The 27,017-nt window shown below is 43.1% G+C and overlaps 1 protein-coding gene across 7 annotated transcripts in view; it reads left to right on the top strand.

Annotated features, from left to right (window-relative positions):
* VEZT (vezatin, adherens junctions transmembrane protein) overlaps nt 1-27,017 on the top strand; it is a 105,952-nt gene that overhangs the window by 37,119 nt on the left and 41,816 nt on the right. For 5 of the 7 annotated variants that reach the window (XM_033953305.1, XM_033953298.1, XM_033953304.1 and 2 more), the window contains 5 exons: nt 1,665-1,946; nt 3,426-3,575; nt 4,328-4,475; nt 13,109-13,443; nt 15,664-15,857. In XM_033953305.1, the coding sequence (XP_033809196.1) occupies nt 1,665-1,946; nt 3,426-3,575; nt 4,328-4,475; nt 13,109-13,443; nt 15,664-15,857 (1,109 nt within the window). The remainder of the gene's footprint in view (nt 1-1,664; nt 1,947-3,425; nt 3,576-4,327; nt 4,476-13,108; nt 13,444-15,663; nt 15,858-27,017) is intronic. The other 2 variants (XM_033953299.1, XM_033953302.1) reach the window with 1 other exon arrangement.

Raw genomic sequence — 27,017 nt, 5'->3', positions numbered from 1 at the left:
GAAGGATTTCATAACCTAGTGATTAAACAGGGAATCTGTATAAGATTTTTTTTTAGTTTGGTAGGAGACTTTACATGCAAGTAAGCTACCAGAAAGAAGTACAAAAATATTCTTTCAGAGGAGAAAGTTCTCTTGGTAATTTTAAGGGATTTGCCACCATTGTACCGTTCCCCATTGTTCCTGTTGGGAAGTAGGTCTTATCATCCAATAGCTAATAATTCAGCTTAAATCTCTGAATATTAATGAAGGGCTCGATATCCAAAGTATTTGTGCTCCTAACTTTGAGAGTTATGCTCATAAATCAGCCTCTTTGAAAGTTCACTTGGGCTGAGTGCATACATTTTTACTCAAAATTTCGCAGAGCCATTAAATTTTAGAGTTTAAAAATGAGTGGTAACGGGGCAGATTTAGGGTGACGGGTCATAAGCGCGCCGGACAAACAAGTGCCGACAAATTGGAGCGGACAATTGAGCGCAAGACAGCAGCGCGCTGCACAAAAACCTTATTTTAAAGGGCTCCACGGGGGTGTGGGGGGGAACCCCTCCAGTTTACTAAATACTGGTCGGGCTGCCGTGTGGGGGGTGTAACCCCCCACATTATACAGAAAACTTAATTTGTCCCCTAAAAATACAGGAGTCCTCCAAGTATACTGCTACCGGTAGGGGGCAGCATTTCAAAATTTTCCTCTATAATGGGGAGGTTACAAACCCCCAAAACCATCTCCAACGGCAACGCGAACAGTATTTAGTAAACCCCCCGTCAGAGCCCTTTAAAATAAGGTTTTTGTGCGGCGTGCTACTTTCTTGCGCTCAATTGTCCGCTCCAGTTTGTCGGCGCCCGTTTGTCCGGCGCGCTTATGACTGTGAACCGGATTTAGAGCAGAGAAAAGCAGTTAGGAGCTTAACACTGATTTACTTACAGCACTGGGCTTATAAATAGGCTCCTAAATCGGTGCAAATGAATGGCAGAACTAAATTTAACGGGCGTTAACTTTTAAACTGCTCAATTAAGTTGAATTTTCAGCTGAAAAATTATACTCCTAAGCAGGGCTGTGGAGTCAGTATACAAAATCTTCTGACTCTTTTATTTATGGTATCTCCACTTCGACTCCGACTCTTGACTCCTTTATTTATTTATCTATTAGTGAGTTTGCGGGGAATGGGACAAACTTTGTCCCTGTGTCATTCTCTAGGTGCTACTATGCCCAATATAAATATCATAAAATATATTTTGTATTCATCAAAAAACTTGATATCAAATTATTTTCTAAAAGTAAAACATATCCTGAAACGGGTTAATCAAATTATTATCTGTGAAATAAGAAATTTAAGTATAATAGTTGCAGAATATACAATTTAACTCTATTAGGAGTTGAAGTCAGCACATTTTCACCAACTCCACAGGTGAAAAATTGCTTCTGACTCCATGACTGACTCCGACTCCACAGCCCTGCTCATAAGGCACAAATTTTCTGAATATTGGGACCATAGTGAGCTAGTTTGTAGATACTGATTTGAGTTGGTGTCATTATTTTCATGATGTCCATCTTACCTGATCATAACAGCCCATCAGAAGCTTCTGTCTGATAACGAGAGCTCCTGTCTGTCGCCATGTATCTCCAGCATAATAGTTAACCAGGAATTTTTTTTCCCCCCCGTATGCAGGGATGTGTCGGTCCTGCTGGCCTTATTGAGCACATTAATCCTCTTTGAGTACTGGAGCGTTTCTTCCTGGGCGACGTGCACGCCAAGCCTGCTCATCTTAGCCATCTTCGTGGTCTTGCGAGCTATGAAAACATGGAGGTGGGCCAAGTTGCAACTCACCCTGCGAAAGTACAGCACGCAGCTGGAAGAGACTGTAGCAAACAGCCGGGCATTCACCAATCTTGTGAGAAAAGCTCTGCGCCTCATTCAGGAAACGGAGGTCATTTCCAGAGGCTTCACCCTGTGAGTTAGCGTCTACATTTCTGTGTGTCATCCGGGATGCTGTGTTTGTCTCATGTGCTTGGTGTGTCTCTCACTGCTCGTAGATCAAGTCATGAGAAGTGAACAAGTTTGCACGTTCTTCCTTTGAAAATTTAGCCCGGGAAGACTATGGGGCCGATATTCAGACTTCAGGAGTTAGCTGGGCTAACTCCTGCGGTCAGCGATGAACTTGGATATTCAATACCGGGCTGTTTCCAGTGACCAGCATTGAATATCCGGTTTATTTTGGGCTGCTATAAACTTAGCGAGCTAAGTTGATAACCAGCACTGGTTGGCTATGTTTATAGCGGCCAAAGATAGACCAGCTATTTAAGTGGCCTAATTTGGTCACTAAACTTAGCCGGCTAGTGCTTTAAGGGCCCCTTTTGCAATGCTGTGGTAGCGAGTCTCAGCGCAGCAAATGCAATACAGCCCTTAACGGGCTGCACTGCATTTGACACCTGAGAATTTCTACCGCAGCTTTGTAAAAGGGGCCCTCAATATCAGGATAGCCGGCTATCTGCTAAGCGCTAATATTCAGTGGCCATCTCTCACTAAGCCATCTCGGCTAAGTGCTATTAGGGTTGTCCAAAAAAAACCTAAAGTTGGAAAAACTGTGCGAATTGAAATTATTCCCATGAATTTGTTTGTGCTTGATCACAAAAGAAATTTTTAAAAAAATTTTAAAGCCCATCCTGGTTTCCCTCAAAGCCACTGATTACATAAAGCACCATTTTTCTTAAAATTTGCTATTGTTTTTGCTTAATGGAGCAAATTTCTTGGAATTATAACTATAACTTTTATGTTTTCATTACTCTGCAATGATACATCGATAAAGACATTTTATGTCAAGTCTGTTTTATTGACAAAGAACAATTAATCAGTACAGAAATAACATGACAGAGTCTCCAATATGCTTATTATAACAAGTGGGGTTGGATTCCTTAGAACCCCACTAATAACCACAAAAGAATAGGAAAACATTCTCCTGTCATTAAATGATAAAAAAGCATTTTATGCAAAAAAAACTAGCAGTATTTTATTAAATGAACCTTTAATATCTGCACTTTTTTTATTGTGGAAAATAACAAATTTAACATACTTCGCGAATAGTTAAACACATACACTTTGATGTAGTCATTAACCAATGACGTTCCAAACACTAAAGCATTCAATGTCTTCATGAGATGGTCAGGATAAAGCTTGTAATGCTGTTCAACTCCTTGCAAAAAGGCCTCACACTGCACTAGGTCTGTGGTGATGCCAGTGGCAAAGTCAGTTATCAGTTTAACACCTCGGATGTGTCATTAACCAGTAGGTTTCACATCACCTGAACATTAAAAATGCCTTGAGGTGTTCCAGCTAATGATTCATTGTTATGATTTTGAGAAGTAAAAATTGACTTTGTCTTTGTGATGCTTTAGGACATCTGTACAGATGTATCACATTTTACTTTCCAAGTTTGCTTGACAGGGTCAGTGCTGCCTGTCCATATGATAAATCTGGCCAGCACCCCAACCAGCATCTCATCGGGCTACGGAAAGCTGTCTACAGGTCTGTGAGAGCCAACTTCCGTGCTTCAAGATTTGCCACCCTTTACATGCTGAAAAAATATCCTTTACAGAAGGGGGAGCTCATCACTAGACCTGCACAGCAAGTAGACTAGACCCTGCAAGTAACGGACACACGTTTTAGTTCTGCTGGACTTTGTCTATGAGACGTGGCGTTCAAACGTTGATGAAAATGCTTCTGTGTGCTCGCCAGAACCATCCACTGCTTATATCTAGGATAAACATCATAAAATCTGTTTTACTCTTTTGGGATCTTGCCAGGTATTTGTGACCTAGTGGTCTGAAGGGAGAGAATCAAGGAGTGGAAAGTGTTCTGGTCAGGGTAGCATTTTACAGATCCTAGCTGCTAAAGAACAAAAAAAAAAAAACCAGATTTAGAGGGATTGGATATTTGCGGAGCAAAAGTGAGTTGAGAGTCCAGAGTGATACTTAGATAGTCGCTTGTCAGTTATTAGGGCCATAAGAACATAATAGTTGCCATGCTGGGACAGACTGAAAGCCCATCAAGCCCAGTATATGGTTTCCAACAGTAGCCAACCCAGGTCACAAGTACCCGTCAAGATCCCAAGGAGTAAGATTTTATGCTGCTTATCCTAGGAATAAGCAGTGCATTTCCCCAAGCCATCTTAGTAATGGCTTAAGGACTTTTGCTGTAGGAAATTATCCAAACCCTTTTTTTTAAACCCTGCAAAGCTTACTGCTTTCACCCCATTCCCTGGCAACAAATTCCAGAGTTTTATTATACTTTGAGTGAATTACGTGTTGAGTTAATAGCCTTAACCCAGGTTCAACTTACCCTTTAACCATGGAGATTGACAATGTAACCAACTATATCTGCGTGGTCCCTCTGAAGGAGCTGGGCCTGGGGCTGAGTGAGCAACAGGTGTCTGAAGAAGAGGCACACAACCTCACAGACGGCTTCAGCTTACCCGCACTGAAGGTAATGCATGTGGAGGAAGAACAGGCATTGGCTACCTAGAAGTCAATTGGGGCTCTCTTGTTCTTTTTGAAACATTTTTATGCTTCACTGAGCAGTGTTATTTATCAGGGTGTATTTTGTTTCTCTGTTTTAAAGTTGCAGGGCTAAGGGATTATAGATTTAAGTAAGAAATACCAGGACCCTGATGTATATTGAGACGTGATATGCCAGGCATGTCCAGCAGCAGAAAAATCCCTACATCCACCACAGGGAGACTATGGGGCCTTTTTACTAAGCTGCATTAAACACTTACCCCCAAATTCTGTATATGGCATCTCAAGTTGTATGCGCAAATCAAGGGTCCCACAGCAACAAGAGGACATCCGTGGAAAATCAGAGGCGGGAAACTGCGTGGTGACACCAGGAAATTCTTTTTCACCGAAAGGGTGGTTGATCGCTGGAATAGTCTTCCACTTCAGGTGATTGAGGCCAGCAGCGTGCCTGATTTTAAGGCCAAATGGGATCGACACGTGGGATCTATTCACAAAGTAAAGGCAAGGGAGGGTCATTAGGGTGGGCAGACTGGATGGGCCGTGGCCCTTATCTGCCGTCAATTTCTATGTTTCTAAATCGGTGCTCACAATTTAATTGTTTAACAAGCCTAATCGATGTCAATAATTGGCTATTAACACCTTATAATTGGTGCTAATTAGAAGTTACACACACAATTTATTAGGCACGTTCTATAAAATGCTGCGTGTCAGTTCTAGTGTGCGAATCTGAAAAAGGGATGTGGTTTTCCTTGGCCTTAATCAGCACATCAAAATGTTAGAACATGTGCTGACGCTTAGCGCAATGCTATAAGGTGGGCGTCCCTTTTATAGAATCGCACTAAGTGCCGTTCTAGTCGGCACTGCTTTTTTGGGGGCGCCATCTGTGCCTAGTTCATGCCACATTAACTGCTAGCGCAGGTCCGCTTTAAGGGGCTTTGCAGTATTTTCTGCAGTTAGCACACAGTAAACCATGCATTAAGTGCTTTATGTGCTGGGGGCGTGACATGGGCGGAGAGAGGGTATGGAAAGCATGTATATCGAACCTCCAAAACTGGGCCCTCACTGTTCAAATGAAACTAAACGAGTCCAAAACAAAACTACTTTGGCTCAGTCCAATATTAGACCATTTACCCACCTCCATTCCATTGTCCTCCGGCCCCACACTACAGCTTGAGTTCTCAAGCAAAGTTCTGGGCATCATCGTGGACTCCTCACTATCCTTCAATGACCACCTCCACTCCCTGGTAAAAAAAATGCTTCTTTAGCCTTCATATGCTGAGGAAAGTGAGATCCTGTTTCCATCAAAAACACTTTGCCGTCCTTGTACAATCCATCATCCTTTCCAGATTAGACTATTGCAACTCTATCTACTTAAGCCTAACTAAGAAAAGCCTCCTCAGACTCCAACAGATTCAGAATGCTGCGGCTAAGCTTATTTTCGCAAAAAGTAAATTTGATCACGTCCCACCACTTCTGTCCAAGCTTCACTGGCTTCCAATAATCTCCAGGGTCCACTTCAAATGTGCCTGCCTAACTTTCAAGATCCTTCACGGCATTCTTCCTCCCATTATTCCACTATTTTGGAATTCCTCTAATCCCAATTCCACCAGATCCTCCCCAAAATTAAAACTATCCTTCCCGTCTATAAAAGGTATATCCCATGCTGGAAAACTAGGGACATCCCTCCCCTTTAGAATCACCGAGCTCTGGAACAACCTTACATCCCCTCTCTGAAATTCCAGCTCCCTCCAACTCTTCCGAAAACATCTGAAAACTTGGCTTTTCTCAAAAATGTAACACCTCCCCCCTCTCTGGTACCTAAACCCTCTATTCCTCCTTTACTCTTAATCCACAATCATCCTTTGGAGTTCCAGTCTATCTTAGTCCTGTAAACCGTGCCGAGCTCTACGATCGTGGAGAAGATGCAGTATACAAACCTAAGGTTTAATTTAATTTAGTTTAGTGGCAGTTAACACAATGCACTGACTACCTAACGCAGAGTTAACACCTGACCACCTACTGCCTCCTAAATAGGACATGCCAAGTGCTTTTTTGTTAACCAGGAACAGGTACTGTGAGTTAATGCATGACTTGTAATAAAAAAATCTGTGGAAACGCTCTCGATGGTTGCCATATGAAAAATTGCAGCCACCACAGGCTGAAGTCCCTTGTTCAGCCAGGTAACTGCAGAGTTTGCCGTGGTTTAGTAAATGAGCCCCTATGTTGGGTTGCAGGGTTCATTCCAAGTATGAGACAGGTTGAAGACCTTCCACTGAAGTAATATTGTATAAGGAGCATTCAAATGGGCAAATGTCAAGTGTGTGATGAGGTGCAGGTTAGAGAAACCCTTTCAAAATATTCAAATGTTATGTTAAGTGAATGTAGCACACACACACACGCTGTTAGCTGACTGCAACACACACAAGCTTTTCCCCTCTAGGGGGAAAAAAAGATTCCTGTCAAAATCATTTCTGATTTCAAATTAGTCACATAGTAACATAGTAGATGACGGCAGATAAAGACCCGAATGGTCCATCCAGTCTGCCCAACCTGATTCAATTTAAATTTTTTTTTTTAATTTTTTCTTCTTAGCTATTTCTGGGCAAGAATCCAAAGCCCAGAAATAGATCAGAAACGATGTTTAGATCACACTATATTCATGAATTATTATAATGGATTTAGTAAATAATGGGGGTAATTGTTGAAGAGATTCTGCTATTTCTGATATGGTATGTTGATTGGAAGATAAGGGTTAGCTCTCTGACATAAATAGTCTCTCCTCCGTGGAGAGCCAGAGATGAGGTAAGTTTGTATTAGGAGTTATGCAACAGTATTTTATGGTGTTCTGGTGTGCAATGCCTTGTAAATGTTTTCACACCCCAGTACATTTTTCATATTCTGCTGTTTTAAAAAATACAATTCAGGGCACATCAAAGTCAGAGCTAAGCTACACAATATACTCTGCACTTTTAATGTGATGTCATCAGAACTCTAAGAGGAAGGCTATTTTGTGTTGGGGAAAGGGGAATTGTAACCAAAAATGATGATAATTCCTAAATAGAATCCCTAAATATGATGCAATGGGAGAGAAAATGATCTGATGAGGGTCACAGTGAGGGAAACACATTTTAAAGATAAAAATATTACAAGAGAGCATGGATTAAATCTAACTTGGGGACCCTAAAGGGCATGTTTGAATATGGAAAAGTTAACTGTTAACTAAGTGGCAGAAGGAAGGTGTGAATAATATTTATGACTTGTGAGTAGTTTTCCTCACTCTTGTTTTGCTCTTAGCTGAGGAAATATATAGAAATAAAACAAAAAAAAACCCCAAAGGAAATACCTTTTTATGGAACTAACTCAATGTATTTTGTGATGAGCTTTCAAAGGTAACCCTTCTTCTTCAGATCAGAAATAAGCAAATGTTGATAGATATCAATATATATGAAGAAAACATGAAAGCATTTCAGGCACAGTTTAACAGGAAGAGGAAGTTCACCTACCCCTCACCCACCCATCCCTCCTTCCTGTGAAACTATCCCTGAACTGTCCTTGGAAAGTGGACTAACAAAGCCACCACGCTATTTTGCTCTTAAGTGAGGAATGGACTGGCCTAGATCGGTGGCTCTCAGCTAGAGAATGAAACGGGGAAAAAAATCTGGCCCCGTCACTACCCCATCATCGGACCACCATCCCTGTCCCTGCAGCATCCACCCTTCCCTCTCGCCACCTCACGGCCCTTCAGCACCCCTCGCGCGGTCCGTGCATCTCCTTCCCTTCTCGGTGCGTTTTAAGGTTTCACACTTGTTAAAAGCCGCCAGAGTGTTCATGCAGTCGCGTGCATGTGTGGGCGGAAGCTTCTGTGACGCAACCGGAAGTTGCGTCGCAGAAGAAGCTTCTGCGCGCACACGCGCGCGACTGCACAAACACTCCGGCGGCTTTCACCAAGTCTGCAACCTTAAAACACGCCGTGAAGGTAAAGGGGAGGGAGGGAGATAGATAGATTTGGGGGGTAAGGAGGGAGGGGTCATGCGCGATCGGTGACCGCGTGCGTTCCCTCCCTTAACTGCAGGGACAAGGCCATTCATCGCTCCACGGGGCAGTGGATGGCCTTGTCCCTGTACCTGCGGTGAACACCTTTCCCCCCCCTCCATCGTTTTGGCGGGTTACCCACGGCTACTCGCTGCTAACCTCGGGTAACATCCACTGTGTCATTCTGTACTCTCAGCCCAGTCCCCAGGACTACACCTTTGTCAGTTGGGTTTTCAGGATACAATGAATATGCATGAGATAGATTTGCATACAATGGAGGTAGCACATGCAAATTTATTTCAAGCATTTCCTGAAAATCTGACTGGCCAGGGTGTCCCGAGGACTTGGCTGAGAAACAGTAAGCTAGAGATCCAAGCAGTGGGCTAAGGACCAAGGAAGTCAGGTTCAAATCGCATTGACATACCTTGTGATTTTGGGCAACTTGCTTCTACCTCCGTTGCCTCAGCTACAAACTTAAATTGTACGTCCTCTTGGGCAGAGAAAGGCTTTGCTGCACCTGCATATCATTTGAGCGTTGAGCTTATTTTTGGAAATGCAAATGGCCATATCCAAAACCACTTGGGTTTCAGCCGCCTACTTAAGCAAACCAACTTCATCTTAAAGTCCCCCCACCCCCTCCTCTGCCTTTCATAGTGGGTTTTGTCAGTGTAATCTGGTTTTATTAGTGGTTAGGCTCCATGCCTTTCAGGCGTCTTGGCCATGTAGATATTGCCTGTAACACATTAATGTTTAATGATTTTATAATGTAAAAATGAAATAACGGACAATTCCGGTAGCTTTTCTTTCTGTTTCTATTGACTTGGAGAAGAAAAATTTTCAGGTGGGAAGATCCTTAAAGAGTTTCTTATGCATCTTAGAATAAGAGCTGAAGTGGAGGGCAAATTCATCAGCTTTAAGGCTTTTTGTCCCCTCATTTCATTAAAGCAATAAGTGCCAGTAAGAACCAGCTCTTAGCTCAATAAATTAATGGGAACCATGGGAGATTGAATTACCCTCTTCTGTCCTTTCTGAGAAAAGCAGATGTCATAGCTTTGGGTCACTAACAAATTAAATTAATGTATGGAGCCGAAGCAAAAAGACATTGGCCAGATGCTGTTTCCAGCTCTGTTTAAGACATTTTTGGAAACATTTTAGCCTTGTACTCATTAACAAGTGTCTGCTTATAAGGAAGTGGAAAGTCTTAACATAGAGAAACGGAGGTATCGCCAGTAAATGAACTCGTCAAGTAATTGTCCTGGTGACTATTTTAAATTTATAAAGTGCTTAGAAATCTGATGTTCACTGGTTCTGTGTTTCTTAGGATATGAAACTGTTACTCTGAGTAGTTCCCATACAGGATCAAAAATGATTCTTTTCGAGTTACCCATGATATTCATGATAATGCCAAAAAAAGGTCAAGCTTCTCAAATAGTTCAAGGCTTTTTTTAATTATCTTTTTCCTTCTTTAAAAAAAAAAAAAGACCTCAGTAGCACTGCTCCTTTGTTTAAAAGTGGCTTTTTCAGCCTTACCTCCTCTTCTACAAAGCCGCACTGGTGGCTGCTTTGCGGCAACAGCCTCGAAGCCCTTTAAATCTCTATGGGCTTCTGGGCCGTTACCGTGCAACAGCCACTAGCGAGGCTTTGTTTTCTTTCATCAGTCAGAAACCCTCCATGATTATTGGTTGATGATGCATTGCTGGTAAGCTGTACCCTCTAGGGCAGCGTCTCAAACATTTTTAGCTCCGGCACACTAAACGGAGCAAATGTTTTTCGTGGCACATTACAATATTGCAAAACCAACAAAAAAAATTAAATCGACGGTTATTTAAAGTTCTTTAAGTTACATATGGGTAATTGTAACAACGGTGAAATTAAAGTAGATAGAATATAATTTCTAATCAATGTGATGGATGTGCTTGTTATTGAGTTCAAATTAACTCAAAACGCAGCTAGAGAATCGACAAGCAAACACGCAAGTCATCTGCAGCTGTTCTCTTTTTTTCAATTTAATTTTTGTCAGAGCTGAAAATCCAAGTTTGCAAAGATAAGAAGAACCAAACGGCAACAAAGCCTCCATTGCTTTGTTGCTCAAGTTAGGATAACTACAGCATAAAAAATAAAAATAGAAATAAAATAACGTGCTGTTGGTTTTCAAGGACCAATCACGTCAAAGAACGATGCTTGGCTGGGTGGTTGTATCCTTACGCACACAGATGCTCATAACATTGATAGTCTCTTGTGTACGCGACGTACATGTCTTCTCTTCTAGTGTATACTTATGAAGGGAATTTCTAAATATTATATTAAAAATTGATAACATTTAAAAAAAAAGTTGATAAAAAGCAGTAAATCTATATATATAAAATCGGAGGTATGTATGTGTGTATGTATGTGTGTATGTATGTGTGTGTGTATGTGCCGCGATCACGCAAAAACGGCTTGACCGATTTGAACGAAACTTGGTATGCAGATCCCTCACTACCTGGGATGATATGTTCTGGGGGTCTTGCGGCCCACCTGCACACGTGGGCGGAGCTACAAACATAAATTCAGATTTCACCCATTCATGTCAATGGAAAAAATGTAAAAAGCTGCCATTCTCACTGTAATTCAAAAATGGCTTGACCGATTTGAACGAAACTTGGTATGCAGGTCCCTCACTACCTGGGCTGATATGTTCTGGGGGTCTCGCGGCCCACCTGCACACGTGGGCGGAGCTACAAACAGACAATCAGATATCACCCATTCATGTCAATGGAAAAAATGTAAAAAGCTGCCATTCTCACAGTAATTCAAAAACGGCTTGACCGATTTGAACGAAACTTGGTATGCAGATCCCTCACTACCTGGGGTGATATGTTCTGGGGGTCTCGCGGCCCACAACTCTATGTTGCTTGCTCAAGGGTGGGTTCACCCAACAATTTATATGTTCTTGCTCCTGGAGGTGAAACTAAAAATGTTGTTTATAATCACGTTTTGCATTAGTTGTATTGTATTCATTTTGTCAAATATTTCACATTATAATTTGAATATTGTACTTTTTATTAAGCTGTAAAACAATAATTTCATTCACCACTATAAAGTATTTTTATTTGAATCCATTTACAGTGTTATTGCTATAATTAAATACCCGTGCAACGCCGGGGCATCAGCTAGTAGTAAATATAAAGTAGAAGATTATAATGGACTAGTCTTTAAGCCCGTTACATTAACGGGTGCTAGAATAGATCTGTCTGTCTGTCTCCTTAGCCGCTATCTGTCTTTCTTTCCTTCTCGCTCCTTGGCCACTGGCTGTTTGTCTGTCTCTCTGACCCCCTGTCTGTTTGTCATTCTTTCTGTCTGTCTCTCTCCCTGGCCCTCTGCCTATCTCTCTGGCCCCCCGAGCAAACCAAGATTGCTGCCTGCCCCCCAGCACCCTCCACCCCCCAAAGCAGCCCCATTTCCCTCTCCCCCTTCACTTCCCTGTGCAGCAGTTGTAGCCGGATGCCTCACATCACCTCGAAGGACACCTTCCTGCTGTTGCTCTCACCGCTGCACGCGCCGCAAATGGAACACGGCATGGAAGCACAATTCACGGCGGCAGGGATCACACTGTTTCAACTACGTATGCGCGGGTAAAGGTTTTATTATAGAGGATAATAAAGAGTTCAAAGTAATAAGAATATCATAGGAAGCTATTAATTGAGATTAATGAGGATTGCAGCCAGTTTGGGTTATGCTACCCGAGTGGCAATCTGATGGTCCTTATACCCAACACGCCTGATCTGTTTTGCTGATAGCTGGTGTAAGTGTGGATATTAGCACTTGAAATGTGAATAGTAGCCAGGATTCTATTTTGGAATTAAGTAATCATGGCCATATTTTTCTCTATTTTTCACATTTTATTTATTTGTGCTGAATCTGGAACAGTTACACAGTAGAATAGTACCAGCAAGGTCTTTTTATTTCCTTTTTTTTTTGATAAGGTAATTCAAAAACAATTTTGTATGATTTGTGAACTATTTAGCTTGACTTGTTTTTGGAAATGTCACGTAGCTTATCATACCTTTTTGAGGTGATGCCTTTAATACCATGAGAGTTCAATATAAGGCATACAGTTGTCATATTAATTACTCACCCCCTTACAAAACCTCGATAGCGGTTTTTAGATCCCGACACTCCTAGAGTTCCTATGAGCGTCGGGAGCAGCGCAGAGTGTTCAGCGCGCCGGCCTGCACTAAAAACCGCTATTGTAGTTTTGTAAAAGGGGGGGTTACATTATTACGTAATGATTAATGAAACGCATTCAAAGAAATAACCCCCCTCTTTTACTAAGCCGCGGTAGAGGTTTCTACCGCAGCCTGGAGCGCTACATGCGCCGAAGCTGCTCCAACGCTCATAGAATTCTTATGAGCATTGGAGCATGTAGTGCTCCAGGCCGCAGTAGAAACTTCTACCATGGCCTAAATGTTCTGAGTACTCAGTCAGAGGCTTCTAAATAAAGATGTGTAATTACAGCCTGATTTTTTTTTTTTTAATTATTTGCACCAGGAGTGAACTGTGTCATCAAGACTGCTCTTATTCCAACAGGTCCTGTTCCAGCTTTGGATAGGGCAGAGTTCCGAGTTCTTCCGACGACTCGCGTTGCTGCTTTCTCCGGAGAACGAATCCTCTCGTGGGCTTGGGGTCGTTCAGGAGCGCTTGCCTCACTACATATGGTGTGACGTGTCTCTAGACCTGCCTCAGACCCATGCCACTTGTTTGGCAGAGCTCAAGCGGAGCTACGAATTCTACCGATACTTTGAAACGCACCATCAGTCTAGCTCAGAAGGCCCTATCAAGTCAAAACCGAAGCCGGGAGAACTAAATGGCCTCCACCGAGCTGTGCGCAGCCTGCAGCTCCATCTGAAAGCTCTGCTTAATGAGTAGGTCCTTAAAATAGCAGTTTGGATTGTAGATGGAAGCAGAGCACAAAAATTGAGGCCTTCAGCTCAAGAATCAAAACTAATCTGAAAACCTGTTCTAACCAGCACAAGCACTCTCATAAGTATACTGCCCCGGAGCATCTACTTTCCATGGAATAGTTTTATAAAGACACATAAGCACATAAATTACCTTTTTATAAAATGGAAGTAATATATGTGCCTTTCCTGTCTAGGATCCTTTTATAAAACTACCTTCAGAGGACAATTTTTCAAAAGCCTTTTTCAGCTATGTGACAATTGTCTTCCTTACTGTGGTTAGACAGTTGTTTAGCCGCCCTAAGAAGAGGCATTCTCAGCATGTGTTGGCTGCGTTTTTAAATCTTCGCGCAGGCTTTTTTTTTTTTTTTTTAATAGGAAAAATTCTCACAAATAAAGCAGATACGCGTGATGTGCACGTAAATCAAGCTTAAAGGCAAAATTTCGCGTTTTCACATTGAGAACTGGTGCAAAGTGCTCTGGTGAAAATGTGGTTATTTTCTCAGTGGGGGCCCAGCTGAAAATAGCCCGCAAACTAGGGCTGCTCAACTCCATCCTTGTGGCTTTCAGGATATCCACAATGAATATGGTTGAAGTAAATTTGCACTCACCGTCTGCTCAGTATGCTCTTTCAATAAACCAAAACAAAGGAAAAAACCAAAGGTCCAACTATCTGCAGTAAAAAACAAACTTTGGCGGTCTTTTCAGCGTGTCACCCATCGCTATTTGTCCAAGGCTTTTCTTTTGATATTTCTCCTTTTTATCAAAATGGACCCCTGATGAAGGTTGTCCGAAACACGGACCGTGTTGGGTCCCTTGCCTGGTAAAAGGTTTTTAATTAAAGATTCACCTGTCACAATAAAGTCTGCCTGCATCGTGTACAAAGTCTGCAGATTTTGGTTTGTTTGTTCCAGTATGCTCTTTCATGCATATTGTGGATATCTTGAAAGCCTGGCAGGCTGGGTGTGCCACAAGGATGGGGTTGAGGAGCACTGCCCCACACTACTAAGTTAATTGGTAAACTGCATAGTACTCTTGATTCTGATACTGTATGTAGAAGGTCCTAAGGGGGGTGGGGGGTGGGGAGGCTTGTAGAAACCACATTCCTACCTTGCACAGCCCAGGAATTGGAGCTAGTACAGAAGAGCAAAGAGTTGGGCGCTTTCTGTAGTGAGACATACAGGGCTGATTTTCGGGCAGGGAAGTGGAACGAGGGCCTCAATCCAGTCGGGGTTTTCAGGATTTGCCTGATGAATATGCATGAGACCTAGTTGCATACAGCGGAGCAGTGCATGCAAATGGATCTCGTGCATATTCATTGGGGGAAATCCTGAAAACCTTACTGGGTTGCGGCCCTCGTTCCCCACCCTTGTTTTAGAGGGTGGAGAAGGCATGGTACTTGCTTACCTGGGGATCCCAGCACCACAGGAAGCCCCCTTGGTGAAACACATGGAGGCACAGCTTCAGGGTTCGTGTTCTTTTCTAGGCCCATTTCTTAGGTGTGCCCTGGAGACAGTGGCATAGGACAGGGGACGGAAGGCCCCAGGCACTGGCACCTCTTGTCCTCTCTGACCCCCCCCCCCTCCCCATACCGGTGTGAGCAACAGGTTCAACCTGCTACTCGTGCCGGTCTCAGCTCTCTCTCTGATGTCACTTCCTGGTCCCAGGGCCGGGAATTGACATCAGAGGGAGAGCCGAAGCCAGCGCGTGCAGCAAGTTGGAGCTGCTGCTTGTTCCCGGGAAGTTAAAGAGGTACGGGGGAAGGGAAAGGGTGCACGTGCATGGCAGGGAAGGAGTTGGGGAGAGGGGGGCGCCACCGCCCGAGGTGCCTCCCACCCTCGCCATGCCACTACCTGGAGACATTCCCTTAGTAGAAGGAATCTGGATAAGGCTGCACATATCCTGCTTTTAATCTTTCCACATAAGGGGTTCTCTCCAAGCCAGTCAGGTTGTCAGGATAGCCGGAGTGAATATGCAGAAGATAAATTTGCATGCACTACCTCCATTGAACACAAATCTATCTCCTGCATACCCACAAGTCTGGATCGAGAACCACTGGTGCTACATAGTGAAATTCTGCATTTGATTTTGGCTGTGATTACTTTTCAAAAGCGACGAGTAGCAATTTTTTTGTTGTGAAACGGTAGGCTTAGTGGTGACATTCCCTCTCTTTCCTTTGCCTAGGTTAATAATCTTTGAAGATGAGCTGGAAAAACTTGCTGGACCTAAGGAGACCCAGGAACTGACAACTGAGGCTTACGAAGTTCTAGAACAGAAGCTAAAGCTGATTCAGCCCCACATCCAGGCAAGTAACAGCTGCTGGGAGGAGGCCATTTGTCAGGTGGACAGAATGCTTCGGAGACATCCGGCAAGCAAAGGTACACTTGAAAAGCTCTCGTTAACACCCACCCAGCATGACCTCATGGTGCATTACCACAGCTTTGCTCGCCACATCTCCATCTGTGTTTAACCCCGTTCTGCTTGAGCAGGATTTGTCTTGTGCATGGTCCTCCATGCTTTCCGGACATTCGGTATGTACATTTTCCAGCTGTCCTTGGTGTGTCAGAAGCTTGTGCTCTGTGTGGCCAAAGGCTTTTTGCAGTCAGATTGCGTCTTGCATGTAAGAGCAGTTTTCTTGGCATGTGTTATTCAGGAGCAGGCCCTGGATGAGTAGTTGTTGTTCTTTGCCCTGAATCTGTCTGACATCTCTCTCCTTCCCTCTCTCCTCCCTGTGGTCTGACATCTCTCTCCTTCTTTTCCTCCCTTCCCAGTCTAGCATCTCTCTCTTCTACTACTACTATTATTATTTTTATAGTGCTACCAGACTCCCCTCCTTCCCTTCCATTTTTTGGTCTGGTATCTCTCCCTTCATTTAGTTATCTCTCCTTCCCCCCCTACTCCCTAGTGTAACGTTTCTCTCTCCCTTCCTCCTTTCTGCCCACTGCAGTCCATCTCCCTTCCCTTCCTCCTTTCTGGTCCCCCCTCCAAGTCCAACATTTCTCCCTCCTTTCTACCAGTCCAACATTTCTTTCTCTCTTCCTCCTGCATGCTTCTCCTGTAGGGTTTCTGGAAAGAGCTGTTAACCTGTTCACCGAGATTGCATGAGGCCTGTTTTGTTTCCAAGAAGTTGTTGCGTTTATTCACTGCTGTAATCGGCCACACTGCATGCTTAGAAATAAGCTGCTCAAGCACAAAGATTTTAATCCAAAACTTCCTGAGAAGCATCGGTTTAAAACCACTGGAATCTGAAGCATGGGCCCTGAAATGTTTCTGTAAATAAACACATCTCGGGGCCCCGCCCCTAAGCTATCTAGTTGCTAATGTCGGGTTAGACAAACTAGTTTCCTGGGAGAGGAGGAGTGGAGGAATGGCCTCATGGTACAAAATAAGTACCTGCATATAATATGTAGATCTAAAGTTAAAAGGGGATAGATTCCGTACAAACGTAAGGAAGTTCTTCTTCACCCAGAGAGTGGTAGAAATCTGGAACGCTCTTCCGGAGGCTGTTATAGGGGAAAACACCGTCCAGGGATTCAAGACAAGGTTAGACAAGTTCCTGCTGAACCGGAACGTACGCAAGTAAGGCTAGTCTAAGTTAGGGCACTGGTCTTTGACCTAAGGGTCGCCTTGTGAGCGGACTGCTGGGCACAATGGACCACTGGTCTGACCCAGCAGTGGCAATTCTTATGTTCTTATGACCTCTGCTTGTAACTGCAGAAAGACGGCATATCAAATCTCATCTCCTTTACCCCACTTCACTCCCTGGGCTGAAAACTAAACTTTCAGGGGGTAATTTTAGGGACAGTACACCTATGGGAAAGGCTAAGACGGTACCCTTAGGCTGGATTAAAGAACAAAATTCAACGTCTCTTTAATCTGTAGTGTCAGGCTTGCTATATATCACAGTCAAAAAATAAGACACACAGTAGACAGATATTTATTTATTTAAAAATTTTATATACCATAAACAATTCTAAGTAGTTTACAGTCAACATGCAAAGAAATCAAAATAACACATCTTTTATCTAATAAAAGCTTTTGCTACCCACATTGCTGACCATACTCCTACTTATTCACAAAATCTCATAGATAAAACACTGTGACCCAGATTCTTAAAAGTTTAACGCTGTCGCTAAACTGTTTTCTGACGGTTTAGCCTGCACGCATTTTAGCGGTGAATTATCAAAACGGCTTATCTCTCTTTTTTTTTTTTTTTTAGGCGAGGTTTCTAGCAGTCTCCGACACTGACATACAAATGAGCTCTTCAACATTAAAATGAGCATTCCGGTGAATTCTTTAAAATCGCTGAGCCATTCTCTAAGAGTGGCATCTGCTTTTGGAGACAAAAGTCAGCGACTGGTCCAGGGGTGCTGGTACAGTGATAGCACTGCTTAAAACCCTGGCATGGCAGTGTCGGAGAATGCTAGAAAAGCTGTTTTGAGAAGTGACCCCCCCCCCCCACAGCAGAAGAAATGCCCATTCTCTCCTGCTGCTATACAACACCCCCCTCCCCCCGCCTCTGACCCCTCTCCCCCATACCTTTTAATTAAATGGCTGACCGGAGGGATGCCTACTCCCTCCGGCCATCTGACCTGCCTCTTCCAAAATGGGCCTTCTCCTGCATCAGGGCTCTGATTGGCCCAGGTTGTATAAGGCCCCTCCTATACAAAATGGTCCAGTCAGAGCCTCAGGCCCCTCCCCAGATGCACCAGGAAAGGACTAAGGCTCTGATTGGCCCGGACGCCCCATTAGAGGGGCCTTAGGCATCCAGGCCAATCAGAACCTTAAGCCCCTTCCTGGTGCATCCAGGGAGGGGCCTGAGGCTTTCATTGACCCAGGTTGTATAAGGCCCCTCCTATGGGGCATCTGGGCCAATCAGAGCCTTAGGCCCCTTCCCGGTGCATTTTCATGGTTAATTTGTGTTTTCTTTAATATTTCTAGGTAATAGACCATAGAAGTCCACCCGGTACTGTCTTTAGGTTCACACTCCTAGAGTTGCCATTGAATCCCACTCCTGCCTATCTTAACCATCCTGTCACTGGAGCTTTTATCAAAGCTCCCCCCAGCTCCACACCCCACGCCAGCTCATCCTAAACCAAATCACCATATACGGGACATAGACCATGCAGGATTGGCCAGTACTGGCCTTAGTTTGTTTTGTACCATTCATTTTCAAATTAGAGATCCTAATAATAAGAATAATAACAACTTATATACCGCAATACCGTGAAGTTCTATGCGGTTTACAAAAGATTAAGCAAAGGTACAAATTGATTGACTTCAAGAGGGGAAGAAGAAAGAGAAGTAATAAGACAGGAAATTCATTGTTGAGCAGAAAAGTGATCAAAAGGACAGTAGGTCGCTATTGAGGGGAAAGAGATAAGTGGATCAGTTGTCAAGATGTTTTAGGAACAGGTGTGTTTTTAGACGTTTCCTAAATTCCTCATAAGTAGAGGGCAAAAGTAATTGTTCTAGGTCTTTACCCCATGATGCTGCTTGGTGTGAGAGAAGGAATTCATGGTGTCTTTTCAGTTTGCAACCTCTCACTGGGGGGGAAACGAAGTTGGAATGTGAACTTCTCTTGTGTCTGTTGGCTGAGAAGGAGAAAAGGTCAGTAATGTATTTAGGGGCAAGTCCGTATAATGCTTTAAAGCAGAAACAGGCAAATTTGAACTTTACGCGTGCCTCCATCGGCAGCCAATGTAGCTGCCGGTAGTAGGGTGTCACGTGGTCAAATTTCTTTAGTCCAAAGATTAGTCTAACTGCTGCATTTTGCATTGTGTTTATTCCACATTTTAAAAAATTCCGTCACCGTTTTCATCACCACCTCCCTCAGGAGGGCATTCCAGGCATCTACCACCCTCTCCATGATGCGCCATTGTATTGCAAGGGAGAAGCAGTTCAGCGGCTGCAGCTGCAAACCCTGGTGTAATATAGGGGCCCTTCTACTAAAATGCGTTATGATGAGTTAATTCAGGATTTTCCTATACCTTAACTATAAATCTAACATGGCACTTTTTAGGGCATTTCCAATTTTTATTTAGGTTGTGTGCTAATGTCATTCGTGTTCTGTATCTGCTAGGCGCTAGCACAGGAGCGCTTACCACTTCCTATTTAGGAGGTGCTAAGTGCGTTAAGTATAACATGCTAGTAAGAGAACATTTTTATGTCCATTCCCTCAGTGGCGCGCAGTGAGAAAGATGTGGTCTGCCCCGGGCACGGTCTTCCTAAGGGCACAGCGGCACCCCTCCTCCCTTCTGCCCCCCTTCGCCCGCTCGCTCCCCGCTCCTCTCCTTGCCACGCACGCCCCTTGCCTGCCCCCATACCTTTTTGGCGCTCTCTCTGATGTCGCTTCCGGGAACCGGGCCTAGGAAGTGACGTCAAAGGGACACCGACGTGGGCAGCATGCTGCTCATGCAGGAGAATATTTTAAAGGTACGGGGAAAGGGGGCACGCGGGAGGCAGGCGGCCGCTCACCCTTACTACGCCACTGCTTCCTCCTGGAAAAATTCTGTAAAAAAAATTGTTAAGGTGCTCACTAACTGGGCAATGACCTCAGAATGCCTTAACATGGTCTTAATGTACCCTGTTAGCACTCGTTAACTATGTGTTAAGGGCTTAACCCCTTATAGTAAAAGGGGCTCATAATGATTAAAGAATTGCACTTTTCATAAAGAATTCCCCTCCCATCTCCTCTCCCAGTCTCTGACATATGAAGGACCAACACAAACAAAAATACACATACATACTCATAATACCAACACACCCATGCAGATATTCATCCATAGATATCCTAAAATATACAGACACACACCTATTAGAAACATGTATGGACATAACAGCCTAGACACTTTTATTCACACCCTCACAAAAGCACAGATAAACATACATAATAAACATATAATTACATACGTATGCTCCAGATGCTTTCCCCATGCCCCACACCCCAGCCCTTGTGGCTGGCTCTCATGACTCAGGTGTGCATTTCATATTCTTAATTATAAAGTCTGCTGTTTTATTTGTATATACTTTGCTGTCTTGTCCTTCAACGGAAGTTGAAGAAACGCAAAGGAGGGAAAAGGAAGCATTCCACGTAGCAAACAGCAAAAAGGAAGTGAAGTGTGCGGATAAACGGGATTCACTATCCGTTTAATGTATTTCTTGTAATTGGTAGCAGAGTTTAGCACAGTGTCAATACAGGCTACTAATTACTCTCGATAGGCTACTAAAATGATGTGTGGTCTTCGTCATAAGGTGTATAGGGACAAACTTAAAGATCTCCATCTGTATACTTTAGAGCAGGAGTGTCCAATGTCGGTCCTCGAGGGCCGCAGTCCAGTCGGGTTTTCAGGATTTCCCCAATGAATATGCATTGAAAGCAGTGCGTGCAAATAGATCTCATGCATATTCATTGGGGAAATCCTGAAAACCCGACTGGACTGCGGCCCTCGAGGACCGACATTGGACACCCCTGCTTTAGAGGAAAGGCGGAAGAAGAGAGATATGATAGAGACGTTCAAATACCTACGTGATCTAAATGCGTATGAGTTGAGTCTCTTTCATTTGAAAGGAAGCTCTGGAATGAGAAGGCATAAGATGAAGTTAGGAGGTGATAGGCTCAGGAGTAATCTAAGGAAATACTTTTTTACAGAAAGGGTGGCAGATGTGTGGAACAGACTCCCGGAAGAAGTGGTGGAGACAGAGACTGTGTCTGAATTCAAGAAAGCATGGGATAGGCATGTGGGATCTCTCAGAGAGAGAAAGAGATAATGGTTACTGCGGATGGGCAGACAGGATGGGCCGTTTGGCCTTTATCTGCCATCATGTTACAATGTTTCTATAACCATAAAGTTCTATGACATCACAATGCAGGTGTAAAGAGCCTTAGCCTATAGGAAGAGGAGTTGCAAATGTTAAGAGCCTTAACCAATAGGGAGAGGAGGAGATAATGGTTACTGCGGATGGGCAGACTAGATGGGCCATTTGGCTTTTATCTGCCATCATGTTTCTATGTAATAGTAAAGTTCAGTAAAGTACCAAAGTAGACAATTGGTTTCTCTCGACATGGCCTTGTTTCGGCAATCCAGCCTTCATCAGGAGAACAAAGTGAACTTTAATTGCCAAGATAAGTAACATAAAGCACTGTGGTAAACAAATCGTTGTCTGCGGGGTAGTTGTGCTGCACGGGTGAACGCCCACTACCTTCAAATAAATATTGAGGGTGCCATGACAGCATGCAAGAATAAAATCTAAAATAATATAAAATTAAAATAAAAACCAAGAGTAGAAAAGGAGGTAAGTAAAGATACAACACTGTTTTCAACTGCTCTTACCCCAGTCATCCTTAGGTTAATTAAAATAAAATAAGCGTCCCTTTTTGAATTTGGGGAAGAAATTGTCATCTTTTCAGGACAGGGCGAGAACATTCCATAGTGCTGGAGCTTAGTGAAAGAAGGAAGTATCTCAGGTGACTTTATAGTGAAGGAGTAAAGAGAAGTTTGGTACTTTGTAATTGGATGACATGGCCTAAGACAAAGAACGCTAAGAGTTTGGAAAAATAATTCTGGTTCTCCTGAATATAGTTCCTTTGCAACCAAGAATTAGAAGGTTGAATGTTATTCTAAAGGAAATCAGTAACCAGGGTTCCTCACAAATTTCTTTGCATTATATAGCAGTATAACAACTGTATTTTGTATTATTTGATTTGAGCCCATTGTACAAAGAAATAGAGTAATCAACACATGAGATGCATGTACTGTAGTAGTGTAATCATCCGCCATAATTAAAAGTAGCTACTTCCCCTCTACAACTTATATTTTTTCCCTCTCTTATAACAGTATAACCTTCCTCTTTAATGTGATGTAACTTGTAGAAAATGGCACAGGGACAAATTTTTCCCCATCCCCGTGGCAACTCATTGTCCCGTCCCATCCCCCGAGTTCTTTTCCTGTCCCTGCCCCATTCCTGCAAGCTCTGTCCTCATTTGCACAAGCCTCAAACACTTTAAAAGCATAAGTAGCAACATTCTAGAGCTCAGCTTGTGATGTCATAATGCCTCATTCCACCAATGCCTCAGCTCGGTCCTCATCTGCACAAGCCTCAAACACTTTAAAAGCATAAGTAGCAACATTCTAGAGCTCAGCTTGTGATGTCATAATGCCTCATTCCACCAATGCCTAAGCTCGGTCCTCATCTGCACAAGCCTCAAACACTTTAAAATCGTAAGTGTTTGAGACTTGTGCGGTTAAGTCAGAGCTTACAGGAATGGGGTAGGGAAAGTGATAAAACTCACAGGGACAGAAAAATTGAGTTCCTGTGGGGACAGGGACAAATTTATCCCTATGTCATTCTCTAGTAACTTGTTCCCCATGATGCTGCATGGGCCTCTATCTTGTAAATTGCCTTGAACCTGTACTAGATAAGTGCAATTAAAAAATCCTGATTGGATTAGTGTCCTGAAATCTGCTGGGACAAGAAGTTTTGGTTTCATAGAAGTGCCATAGGGAAAAGAAGCATGCTTGTATAACAGATGATACAGAATCAAAGAGCAAATGAGAATCCAAAGTGAAACTTCAAATCTTCAAAGAGGATATCAGCGAGATGGAGTGACCTAGTGTAGTTAGGACTATGGATATCCACATTTGCCTGTGATTTATTTGGATTGAGTTTGTTCTCCTGAAATCAGAGGGCTGCTGTGTCAACTCATCTGTTCAAAGAATGAAGACTAGTACTGAGAAGTGATCTACTCCCATCAAAACTTGCATGCTCTGTGAAATTGCACTTTACATTTTGGGACTCAAAAATATAGTATAGTTTTCTTAACGAGTTCTATGCACAGTGACACCTAGGGGCTAAACTGTGTAGTTTGCAGTTGGTTACTATGGGCTAGATTCACTAACCTGCCCGATCGGGCCCGATCCGGGCAGGTCGGACAAATTCACCAAACTGCAACATGCAGATGGGGGCGATCAGAGGAATGCCCCCATCTGCCGGCACGGATCGCTCTGTAGCAATCCCCTCGCTGGACGTCAGGCACTTTTTTTCAACTTTTTTTTACAGCTTTAAAGCCTGCGGGTTAAAACCACTGGCATACACTTCGGGGAAGGGTGGGAGAGTCGAGGCAGGCAGGCGATCAGGGCAGCTACAGTCGGAGCAGGCAAGCAGATCGGGGCTGACAGGGCTGAGAGCAGGGCGAAAAAAGGCAGTCGGAAAGGGTTTCAGCAACTGGTCGTCAGCGGTCGCTTTTTGGGTTGATCGGTCAGCACAGTCGAATCGGCAAATTTGTTTAGTGAATCGCGTCCCTGCCTATTTTGCATGCAGTTCCCCTCATTTGCATGCGCGGATTGGAATCGGATCGCAAAACAGGTTAGTGAATACTGCAGGAGGGAAATCGGGTCGCAAAGGGCTTGCGATCGGACATGATCATTTTGCTTAGTGAATCTAGCCCTATATGTACTGCTACTTAGTGGTGGATGAGCATAACGATGCCCATTGCTTTGGTACGGTGGCACTCTGAGGGTAAAATGTGTGTCTTAATTTGTTGATAGTGACATCTAATGATTATCCCCCTCTTTTGCTAAAGCTGGCAGTGCGGACTGGCACAGTAAAATGCTCCAATGCCCATAGGAACTGAATGGGCGACGGAGATTTTGCCGCGTGGCATTAAGCTGCCTGCTTTGTAAAAAGGGGCCTATGTATATTATCTCGCTTAATTTCATTTCATTGCTTTCTAAACCAACAAAATATCTGGAAACTGCTGCATTCAAACTATCTGGACACAGACAAGACCACATGTGCACACACATCCCACAGACTCAAACACACGTATGTGCACATGCCGAAAGGGTAGAAAGAATTACATGGGCTGCACTCCATGTTCCATACTTTCCCCACTTGTTCTGCAGAGGTAGTAGGAAAGAAATGTACAAAAAATGCCAATAAGTACTGATCTCTCTCTCTTTCTCACTCTCTCTCTGTCTCACTCTCTCTCATCTGTCTGTCTTTGTCTGTCTCTCTATCTGTCTCTCTTTGTCTCTCTCTGACTATCTGTCTCTGACACTCTCTTTGTCTCTATTGTCTCTCTTTGTCTCTCTCTCTCTGACTCTATCTGTCTCTGTTTGACTCTCTCTTTGTCTCTCTGTCTCTCTCTCTGTCTGTCTCTGTCTATCTCTCTCTGTCTCACTCTCTCTGACTCACTCTCTCTGGCTCTATCTCTCTGTTTGACTCTCTCTTTGTCTCTCTGTCTGTCTCTCTCTCTGTCTGTCTCTGTCTATCTCTCTCTGTCTCACCCTCTCTTCTATCTGTCTTTGTCTGTCTCTCTATCTGTCTCTCTTTGTCTCTCTCTCTCTCTGACTATCTGTCTCTGACTCTCTCTTTGTCTCTATCTGTCTCTCTTTGTCTCTCTCTCTCTCTCTGACTCTATCTGTCTCTGTTTGACTCTCTCTTTGTCTCTCTGTCTGTCTGTCTCTCTCTGTCTGTCTCTGTCTATCTCTCTCTGTCTCACTCTCTCTGACTCTATCTCTCTGTTTGACTCTCTCTTTGTCTCTCTGTCTGTCTGTCTGTCTGTCTCTGTCTCACTCTCTCTGACTCTATCTGTCTCTGACTCTCTTTGTCTCTCTGTCTGTCTCTCTCTCTCTGTATGTCTTTGTCTATCTCTCTTTGTCTCTCTCTCTCTGACTCTATCTGTCTCTGTTTGACTCTCTTTGTCTCTCTATCTGTCTGTTTGACTCTCTGTCTGTCTGTCTCTCTCTCTCTCTGTCTCTCTCTATGTGTCAATGTCTCTCTGTCTGTCTCTCTCTCTCTGTCTGTCTCTGTCTCACTCTCTCTGACTCTATCTCTCTGTTTGACTCTCTCTTTGTCTCTCTGTCTGTCTGTCTGTCTGTCTCTCTCTGTCTCACTCTCTCTGACTCTATCTCTCTGTTTGACTCTCTCTTTGTCTCTCTGTCTGTCTGTCTGTCTCTCTCTGTCTGTCTCTGTCTATCTCTCTCTGTCTGTCTCTGTCTATCTCTCTCTGTCTCACTCTCTCTGACTCTATCTCTCTGTTTGACTCTCTCTTTGTCTCTCTGTCTGTCTGTCTCTCTCTCTCTATCTGTCTGTCTCTGTCTATCTCTCTCTGTCTGTCTCTGTCTAGCTCTCTCTGTCTGTCTCTGTCTGTCTCTGTCTAGCTCTCTTTGTCTCACTCTCTCTGACTCTATCTCTCTGTTTGACTCTCTCTTTGTCTCTCTGTCTGTTTGACTCTCTCTTTGTCTCTCTGTCTGTCTCTCTCTCTCTGTCTGTCTCTCTCTATGTGTCAATGTCTCTCTGTCTGTCTCTCTCACTCTCTCTCATTATTTTAATTCTGGCTCTTAGTTGTAACTGAAGCATTTATGTGAGTGCACACTCCAGTGCTCTTTGCAGAACTTTGAAATTTAGCACTTTTTTATGGAGAAATTTAAAGATAATTCCTTTCATTTCAGAAGATTTTGCATTTGGCTTTCTTCATTTATAAACTATTTGGAGGAACCAGTTTCATCATGCCTTTATACTTTGGGAATTTTATGGGGCTTGTTCTTATCCAAAATGATAAATGAAGTTTGTGTTGATTTGTGAGCCATATCTCCAGAATATTTCATCCACAGCATGTAGTGTTGAAGTGTCGAACAAGTGTTGGACAAGTTCCAAAGTAAGAATAATCCAGTGGTGTGAATAGTTTCCAGACTCTGAGGTGAGTCTGTGGAGGGGTTTATTGTGCGGATCTCCTATGGAGATGGTTTGGGTCATAAGGGCCAAGACCTTGTCTATAAATGGTTTTGAGCTTTTATGGATCTTGATTTCCAGTTCTGTAATAGATAGATAGAAACATAAAGGCAGATTAAGGCCAAATGGCCCATCCAGTCTGCCCATCCACAATCTCCATAGTTTATATATTTCAATTTGACCTGTAATCATTTTGAAGGATATATTCAGCGAGCAGTAGACAGACACTGAGTTATGCTCTTCATAAATATAACTACATTTTTCACCCCTGTATTATGCCAGGCTGGCTTCAAGAATAAACAGAAACTGTGCTTTGTAAGTACCTTGATTGTCAGAATCTCCTCCACACTGATACTAAATGGATTCCCTTCTTATCCTGCTGCAATTTAATTTAATTCTTATATACCGCTAATAACAGTGAGGTTTCTAAGCGGTTTACAAAAATGAATGCATTAAAAGATACAATAAATAAAAATAAATAAGATAGGTACTTGGAAATTCCCTAACTGTCCCAAAGGCTCACAATCTAACTAAAGTACCTAAAGAGACAATTTATGAAAAATAAAGATAAAATATAAAGACAGAGATAGAAATGAATATTCCACCAAGTAATGAATAAATAAATTTAAAGATAGAATTTAAAATAAATAAAAAAATAGAGATAAAAAATAAGTATCAAGAGAAATAAAAAATATATATTTAAAGTATTCTCCCCTGCTGGATCGGGGGAGTGGTGTAACTGTTATCAGGTACTCTTTTCTATCTTCTCATCGATCACTTCCTAGGAGAGTAAATGTCTGCTC

This window comes from Geotrypetes seraphini, chromosome 7 (genome assembly GCF_902459505.1).
Source record: "Geotrypetes seraphini chromosome 7, aGeoSer1.1, whole genome shotgun sequence".
NCBI lineage: Eukaryota > Metazoa > Chordata > Amphibia > Gymnophiona > Dermophiidae > Geotrypetes > Geotrypetes seraphini.
This window is presented reverse-complemented; position numbering and strand designations above follow the sequence as displayed.